Source organism: Adiantum capillus-veneris, chromosome 9 (genome assembly GCF_014529385.1).
Source record: "Adiantum capillus-veneris isolate H3 chromosome 9, ASM1452938v2, whole genome shotgun sequence".
Classification (NCBI taxonomy): Eukaryota; Viridiplantae; Streptophyta; class Polypodiopsida; order Polypodiales; family Pteridaceae; genus Adiantum; species Adiantum capillus-veneris.
In genome coordinates, this window is record NC_140939.1 from 103,947,298 (window position 1) to 103,957,024 (window position 9,727).

General features: G+C 38.4%; 1 protein-coding gene across 1 annotated transcript; it reads left to right on the plus strand.

The window, feature by feature from the left end:
* The first annotated feature begins 6,864 nt into the window (after positions 1-6,864).
* Positions 6,865-7,205, plus strand: LOC147450920 (photosynthetic NDH subunit of subcomplex B 4, chloroplastic-like). The gene is given in 2 exon segments (XM_086520548.1): positions 6,865-7,114; positions 7,117-7,205. Coding segments are annotated over 2 exon segments (273 nt in total). The 5' UTR covers positions 6,865-6,930.
* The last annotated feature ends 2,522 nt before the right edge of the window (positions 7,206-9,727 follow it).

A 9,727-nucleotide genomic window follows, 5' to 3' on the forward strand; every position in this document is an offset into this window, starting at 1 on the left:
CAATATTTATAAACTTAAGGAACTTAACCTCGAACTAAAGGACTTGTTGAAAAAAGGGCTAATCAAACCTAGTGTGTCTCTTTGAGGTAGCCCTCTTCTTTTCTAGAGAAAGAAGAATGGGACTTAGAGGCTATGCACTGACTATATGATCTTAATAAACAAACCATTAAAAATAAATATCATCTTTTGCACATTGATGAGTTTCTAAGTAAACTTAGCAGTGCACAAGTGTTTTCAAATCTTGATCTTTGATCTCAATATCACCAGATCATAATCAACAAAGGAGTTATTTTCAAAACTTCTTTTCATACACAGTATGGGTTCTTCGAGTTTATAGTTGTCTTTTCGTTTGACTAATGCATGCGTGATATCCATGTGTTTAATGAACAATATATTCATCCATATCTTGATGACTTTATTTTGGTGTTTTTGAATAATATATTTTTTTATTCTAAGGATGAAAAAGATCATAATTAAACTGTATATATGGGAAGGGTAATCTCCAAAGAGAACATTTATATTGATTTTGACAAGGTCCAGACAATTAAGAAATTGTCGATACCAAAAAGTATGAGAGATATGAGGAGTGTTCTGGATTTAGTACAGTATGAGTGAGCACATATTAAGAATTTTTATAAGATTGCAAGACGTCTAACTAAATTAATAGAGAAAATTAAGAGATTTTTATAATATAAAGCATGTAAATTTACATTTGAAACACTGAAAGAAGAGGATGGAGAATTATATTTTGAAGATTCTAGAATTGGAAAAACCTCCTTTGGTTATATTTGATCCAAGGGGAGAAGAAATGGGATGTGTTTTATATGAGAAGAAAAGAGTTGTGATATATGATTATAGAAAGTGGAGAAGACATGATTTGAACTATCCTATGTATGATTGAGAATTAATTAAGAATATATCTTCACTCGTCCATTACAATAATAGGTAGAAGTGATGGCTTAAACTATTATGTGAGTACAATTTTGATTTGAAATATTTGGCTAGAAAAGAGACAAGGTTACCAATATCTTGAGTCGAAGACTGATATGTAATATAATTTATGTGGTCCATAGAGATTTGATTGATTAAGTTTGATATGAAGTGAGAATAATCATCATTTCTACTCTAGCATTATCTCTTATCTAAATCCTCATGTGGGAAAGATGCTGGAGAGAAAATCTTGTTTGGATAAGGGTAGCTTGTATTATCATGATTTCTTATGTGTGTCAGGAAATTTCTCTTTGAAATATCAAATTTTTTAAGACAATGCCAAAAATATTCTTTAGATAATTTTGTTTTAAATAAAAGATATGAAATAGTGAAATAGTCATTCTAAAGTAGGAACTATAACTCATTTTGGTTGTAGAGCTAGGAAACTTAGAAGTAAGATTCTTCTTGTAGTTTTAGTTAAGTGAGATGTATCCTGTAAAAGTTACCTTTTCGATTGACTTTGATATTTTGTATGCTGAAAACCTCTCCTTTCAACTCTAAGGACATAGTTAATTTTAATAAGGGGAGAATGTAATAGGACAAATTTTTGAAGTTCTTAAGGTCGAAAAGAATGTAATACGCTATATCTTTCATTAAGCATGATTTGAAAGATTGTTGAATATATAGTCTATTAGATAGAGAGTATTAGTCTTATATAGATGAGTTTAAGATATTGAGAGAGAAAATATATTCTCTTCTTTTTTAAATAATACACTAAAGACATATTTGATAAAGAATAATGTATAACAGATAGTCTGCTTATGAGCAATACAATAGAAATGTAATTAAAACTGATGTTTTTATTCATATCAATGTTTTATTTTTATGTGTTTTAGCTTAAAATACTTGATAAGCTTTAAACATGTTTAAAAAGTCGTGGAGATCCAAAAATAAAGGTTTATGGGTCGCGAACTAAAAGTTGCGTTTTTAGCCACACGAAGAAGTTTTTCGCAATTCTATCCCGTCATTTTGAGTACCTGGAAGCTTATATTCTAAGTTCGTATGATAAAGTTATGACATAAATAAATTGCCAGCACCAGCAGGGTAGACTACAAGCACCAACAGGTTAGCTTACAAACATATATATACAAGTAATATCTCCTTTGTTTCATTCAATAACAATTGATTGCACTCTTTCATGATGGTATAAAATGATGTTTCAAATTTGATTATCATGTTGAATCGGCTGCACAAGTATGTTATCTGCCTATGTTGTAGACGATACAAAATCCAATGTGTGAAATAGGGTCTGCGCAAGTTGTCATGATATTGGGATTGTGATTGTGTTGCGATTCCGATTATGATCGTTGTTGCCATCAAGAGATTGAGAGTGCGATTGAGAGTGAGAGTGAGAGTGAGAGTGTGATTGAGATTGTGCACAAGATTGAGATTGAGATTGAAAGTGAGAGTGTGATTGAGATTGAGATTGAGATTGAGATTGACATAGCTCGAGGGTGGTCGGAGGTTATGAAACGAGCTATGCTCCTTGTAATGATTATCTTACATCCATATAGGTTCTTTATTTCATCTATTTATGTTGCATACTCTGTATTTTTCATTATTAGTGTTTATCACTTTATCCTATCGTGTTAGACAAGGCCACTATCAAAGGTGCACTTTTGACATACAAATTTTTTAGATGAAAAGCAAATCAAGCTAGAGAACTAGCTTCACAAATAGTGGGAATGGAAAGCTTCAAATGATGTATCACACATTTTGATTTAAATGCAAAAAATTGATTGTTTTTTAATTCATCATGTGTTCACACATTTTTATATCATTTTGAATACACTTAATAACATGAGATGACGTGAAAATGAAGATGTACATAAATGTGAATGAAATATTGCAATATAGAGGACCATATTTATAAGATTAAGCCGAGTACAAAACTTTTTATTGAGTTCTACCGTGTATATCCAAAATAAGTATACAACATACTACAAAAAGGTACAATTCATCATCCAAATCTCTTTATAATTTTTCTTTAAAAGAAATCATTTTCTCCTGGAAGCTAACAAGTAAAAATACCGTCCTCCCCTCCAACACTAGACACTGGAGACCATGCTTTTGCAACACTTTTAAACATATGTTCCACTCGTGCCAAGACTTATCTTCATTTTGAAGCTCCCAATACTCGTTGAATGGTTCCTTCATTAAGATTCCAATTTTGACAAATGTTGTTGTTTGTTGACATCAATCACCACATCAATTCTAGCAGAAGGACCAGTGTCAGGAGAGTGACTTACAACTAAAACTACATCCCCCTTTTCCATCCACGATCTAGCACACCCTGGGTAGCCGGGCTATAGCAAATGCTTCCTAAAAATAATATCACTCATTTCATAGATCACTTGTTTCTTAGTAGGTTTCAAAGGTAATAAAAAATACTTATGCAACATTTGACTTGCTGGGATCAGACACAACTTTCGATGCATAAATCTCATATTAGATATTATTTTCATCCAGTCCCCTTGTCAACTTGCAAACCTTCTATTCCACAACCTCCATTCATAAACATACTCTCCAACTACAAAGAGTTGAATGTTTCCATTGTACTCATGTGATACAAAATCCTTAAGGGTGCACATGGCCCTCATCATGTAATCAAGTCTTGGGTTTGGACTGTTATCTATATTGATAATCACATTGTCACCATATTCATATTTTTTAGATGCATATAAGTAGATTCTTGTGCAAAAAATGGCCTCTCGTTGAAGATGAACACCACCCCAATACGTTTGCAAGCTTGAGAATTCCCAAGGGTGCAAAAACCTTATATTTTTCTTCAAATGACTGAGAGAAATACCCTTTTTGCTAACCACCTCAAGACAAGAATTTAGGTGTAATCTCTGTGCCTTGTCATGGATCTCCTTTGCTAGATCTTCTGAGGTGGATAGTATTAAGCATTTTGCATGTCACTCCTCACAAATTGTGACATCCATGCTCTCTCTCGACAATACTTGTGGTAGTAGAAGGTTCTTGTGTATGTCTAAGAGCATCCGTTTGATAGGAGATATGCCATCCTTTTTGATCCCTAGTTGTTGTAGAATTCTACATAGCAAGACTCGATTGTGATAGTTAGTGTATGTCAACTCATTGAATCTATTGTTGGTTGGTATCTCCACAATTCCTAATATATTTTGCTCAAATTATTAGCACCAAGTTCCATCATGACTACTATGCTATATAATATCATCAAGTATTTCTCCACAACCTACAAGTAAATCATGTGAGAGTAAATTACATCCAGACCTGACAAGAACATAGAAGACACGTTGAAAGACTGCTTTTGGTCTGTACAAAGTAGTCCATATATGCATGGTCATATGTACAAAAGTATGTAGATCCATGCATTTGCGATCTTTGCAAAGTGGTTCAAGTTTTTAAAAAGATGCAGTGTGTACACATTGTGAATAGTCAGGTTCACGTGCCAGCAGCAGTCAGGCACGTGTACATGCGTGGATAGGGTATCGAGGCCTTGTATATGGTTCTTGGTGGCATTTTTTGGCTCTAGAGAATATGTTTGATCTTTCTAGAATGTGAATAATGCAAGCAACAAATGTGGGTACTCTCATCTCGCTCGAAAAGTTTGGGACATGCAGTAATCCTCTATTTAGGGTGTGTGATCTGCGGTGATGTGTGCACCACCCTAGAAGTGTTCAAAAATGGAATGTGGGAATGTGGAAAAGTTCTTTGGGTATTGAGGATCAAGCGTACAGAATTTGGTGAATTTTGGAGTCTGTTTGGGGTTTTTCTCGTGAAAAATGCCCGCCAGGGACTAGGTAAAAAAAAGTCAAAAAATGACCAAAAATGGTGTGAAAGGCTTCAATTTGCCACATCACTCACGGTGCCATGAGTGTGAAAGCTGAGGGAGTTTTTTGGAAGCGGATTCTTGGCATTTTCACCTCTCTGTGTGTGGGACGAAGCAGGGTTCGTGCAGGTGTTCTAGTGCAGTCCCGTTGTGTCGCGTCGTGTTTTCGAGTGTGTGGAGAAGTGAATGACATCTTTCTCTCTTCAATTTTGCACTTGGGAGAGTCTGTGGAAGTTCTAAGGTTTCCATGAATATGTGTGTGCAAGGAATTGAGGGAAGAAGGTGTGGCTTTCTGCAAGACTATGTGACCTTGTATCGGTGCCATTAGGGTTGGTGAGAGTGAAGTTTGCTGAAGCTTTTGCAATGGTTTGATAGAGGCCTTTTCTGGCTGGAGTTTTTGAGTTTTTGATGGTGTTTCTTGTATATGTTGATCACCATAAAGTGTGATTTCAAGTGTTGATCAACTCGAGTCACCTTGTACTGTCTTCGGGGAGGCAAGGGCTTGCAGGTCGAGGCGTTTGGAGTCTAAATTGAGCTTGTGGGTAGTGTTTTTATTGATCTCTTGAGTGGTGGTGTGTGTGGGTTGGAATTCAAGTAGATTTCTTATGTGTTGTTGAGTTGGTTGGGTGTGTGAGTGTGCGCACGGCGTCTTTTGCTCCATCATCCTTTGGCGATCCCGGCCTGTTGTGCAAATGTGAGCCTATGCTTTGTGATCCTGATGCTCCACATCTACATCCATTTGTAATGCATCTATTTGCACACCATTGATGAAGACAAGTGAACTCCCAAAAGAGGTGCTTAAGGGTTTCCTTTTTCTTTCATCTAGCACACAATCCATTTGACGTGATTTTGTTGGAAAGCAACTGCTCTAGGGGAAGGTTACCCACTATCACTCTCAAAATGAAGACTTGATGTTTAAGTGCGCATGTCAGAGTCCATATTTATTGGAGCTTTGAAAACCATCAATTCTCACTGTTTTGTAATCCCCACACTCTATTGCATTTAGCAACAATGGTAGTGGTAGGAAGAAGCATCAAGTATAGTTTATTTGTCAATGGTAGTGGTAGGAAGAAGCATCAAGTATAGTTTATTTGTAGGGGCATTCCACTAGGGTTCTTGAGAAAGAGGGTTCTTTCAGTCGTGAACTCCAACCTCCACATTGGTGTTACATGCTCTCTTATCTCCCTCCCCCCCCCCCCCCCCCCCCCCTCTCTCTCTCTCTCTCTCTCTCTCTCTCTCTCCCCCCTTGTATGTATTGAATTGCATTTTGTAGATAGGTAGCTCTTTCTAGCCTTTATCTCTAAGCTTACTTTTATGTTACCCTCAGATGATGCTCATATCACTTATTGAAGAGGATACTATTGTAGAGAATTGCATATGTTATTATGGTCAAATGCGATGTGTATGTATGTAGCATAGTAAAAATCTCGAGAACTCTTGAAAGTGAGTCATTTTGCAATTCTCTTTGTGATGAAAAATCTTTTGAATGAGTCAAGAAGAGGAGCTATGGCCGTTTAAGGCATATGTAAGGCTGGCTAGCCCTCAAGCTACTTACCACCACTCATCATTGACTCATCCAATATTTGTGTACAAGATGAAAGTAATCACTATAGTGTCACACTAAAAAGAAAGTTTTTTTTTTGGGTAAACAAGAAAAGCACACATCCTTAGTGGAAAAATGGATAGAAAAGACACATTTCTCTTATTTCATATAATGAACAAAGTATGTAGGACTCAAGTAGGTCCAAAACGTGGATCAACAACATGTGTGTGTGTGTGTGTGTGTGTGTGTGTGAGAGAGAGAGAGAGAGAGAGAGAGAGAGAGAGAGAGAGAGAGAGAGAGAGAGAGAGAGAGAGAGAGAGAGAGAGAGAGAATCTTGAGGAGGGTGGCAATGGTCGTCTCAACTAATGTGTGCGCATGTGGCACGGGTGGCTGGACGACATGACACCATTACCAGGAGCATCTCAACACACTTTCCTTCTCGTCATCCACTTGGCATGGAACGTCTCTTAAAGATAATGGATCCAAAAGAGGTAATTGATCACTCCAAGTGGCAGCAATGTCACTACTGTCACTTGCAGCATAATTTACTCAGCAAAAGGTTGAGACTATTTATAATGACTGGATGATAGATGAAATGACTCTGAAAAACATATATCTATGCTTCAACCTGTTTTTTGTGTGGGGTTGCTGTGTATTTGGGTCCATGAATGACCAATTTTACGATAGTGGTGTCTATAGAGGTGAGGGAGGCAATGGAAGGGATCATTGGCTCTATCAAAAAGAGGAGGATAAAGAGGTGAAGGCCAAGAGGAGCTATGGAGGGAGTAGCTTGCACTTGAAATAGAAGAGCGCGGGGGAGAGCTGCAAGAATCAAAGGAAGCCAAGGAGCTGGTCTGAGCTGTGAAAACCCAAAGAGTGTTCGTGTAATATAAATGCTACCTTTCCAGAGAGAGAGAGAGAGAGAGAGAGAGAGAGAGAGAGAGAGAGAGAGAGAGAGAGAGAGAGAGAGAGAGAGAGAGAGAGAGAGAGAGAGAGAGAGAGAGAGAGAGAGAGAGAGAGAGAGAGAGAGAGAGAGAGAGAGAGCAAAAAAAAAAAAATTACAATGGTTTCATCAAGGAAAAAGATGACAATAAATATTAGCAGTTAAGGACTGAGGGTCCACCAAGAGGGTAAAAAGAAAGGGGAAAATAAGGGGCTCAATTGTTGGGAGAACTGATTTGGGATTTCAAAACTCCTAGATGATGGCTTTACCACCTCAGCAGACTGCCCATTTACCGTTTTACGGGCTTCATGTACCTTCTTGAGATCTCTTGCCATAGGTTTGAGTTGATTTGTCTTCAATTCTTCAGCGATCCAAAAAGGTTTTCCCTTGAGGAGGTGGGATTGGCGTAGTAGCTTTACCCGTTCTTCTTTGTCCTTCAAGGTGAGAATAAAATTCTTGGGTGGCAAATGTCTATGTGTGTCATTCATCCAAGAAATGGTTTCAAGATTGATGTTAAGAGGTTGAAGAATGTCATAAGCTTTTCCATTACTGTTTTGAGAGTATCCTTGTTGGAATTAGGGTTGCAGAGAAACGCACACAGCTTGGAGAAGACGAAGGAAGCTCAAGACACACAATAGAGAGTGTGTTTCTTAGTATGCAATGGAAAGATAGATAGCTCTAGGGTGATGGGCGTATATACAATGCATGGGGGAAAAAACCTCCTAAAGAGGGAAAAAATGCCCCGGCGGTCCTAGTGTGTTCACACACATCACTACCACATGTATATGGTAACAAATACCCCCTGGAGTGATGCGGTGAACGAGAGCTGGCACATGAGTAAAGGGAAGTGCCATGCCCTGAGGACAGGATCAGTCCACAAAGGGGAGTAAGCCCAAAGCTTTGCGGAAAGCTTCAAGCTTCTCACGAGACAATGCCTTTGTGAAAAGATCTGCAAGGTTGTCCTGTGTTGGCACATAAGCCAAACTGATCTCTCCTGCTGAGAGCCTCTCCCTGACATAGTGGTAATGCACCTCAATGTGCTTTGTGCAAGCATGAAAAACTGGGTTCCTTGCAACTGCCAATGCGCTCTGGCTGTCAGTGTAGATAGTGTTGGCAGTGTCCTGTCCAACACTCAAATCAGCCATAAGGCGTCTGAGCCATACACACTCAACCGTAGTTGTGAAGACTGCCCTGTATTCAGCCTCACAACTCGAAGTGGCCACAGTATGTTGCTTCTTGCTCAACCATGATATACATGAACTGCCAAGCATGAAACAAACACCACTTGTGGACACTCGCGTGTCAAAACAACCAGCCCAATCTGAGTCCGAAAAAGCATGTAAGTCTGGCGGCAATGATCCCCCCTTGGGATAAAACAAGCCAAGATGTAAAGTGCCACTAAGGTAGCGGAAAATCCTCTTGTTAGCCTGCCAATGCTTAGACCCTGGGCTATGCATAAATCTGCTGACCTGTGAGACTGCAAAGTGAATATCCGGCCTCGTGTTGCATACATAAATGAGGTAGCCAACAACAGTTTGGTAAAGAGTGACATCAGCACGATCACCAGCATCATGTAGACTCAACTTCAAACCTGTTTCCATGGGAGTGGCAATAGGTTTGCTATCCTCAAGTCCAAACTTACATAGCAATGTCTCTATGTAACTTTTTTGACACAAGGCAATACCACCATCACACTGCTTAAACTGTATACCCAAATAATGATGCAACAGCCCAAATCTTTCATCTTGAAAGTAGCATTCAAATCAGCCTTAAATTCAGCAATATGTCTCTCATTTGGTCCAGTGATCAGCAACTCATTAACATAAAGAACCACAATGAGAAGTACATCACCCTCACGCTTTACATACAATGTGCTTTCTGTTGGACTGTTACAAAAGCCTTGTTTGAACAAATGAGTGTCAGCTTTCTCATACCAAGCACGAGGAGATTGCTTCAACCCATACAAAGCCTTGTTACATTTGCACACTTTGTCCTCTTGTCCTTTTATGACAAAACCGCGAGGCTACGTTACATAAACTTTCTCAAATATGTCACCATTCAAGAAAGCAGTAAAAATGTCTCATTGATGTATATCCCAACCAAAATGAGCTACCAATGCACATAGAAAATGCACAGTAGTCATACGACAAGTGGGAGCAAAAGTCTCTTCATAATCTATGCCTTTTTGTTGTGCATAACCCTTTGCAACAAGTCGAGCCTTATGGCGATCGATCTCACCATCCGGATTGCGTTTCAACTTGTAAACCCACTTTGTACCAATGGCCTTTTTTCCAGGAGGCAAATCACATAAAGTCCATGTGTCATTTTCTATAAGTGCATCATGGCAGCCATCCAATTTTCTGAATTTTGTGCTTCATCAAAAGTCAGAGGCTCCTCAACATCGTGTAAGCTAGACACAGCCAAAGCATAACAATCT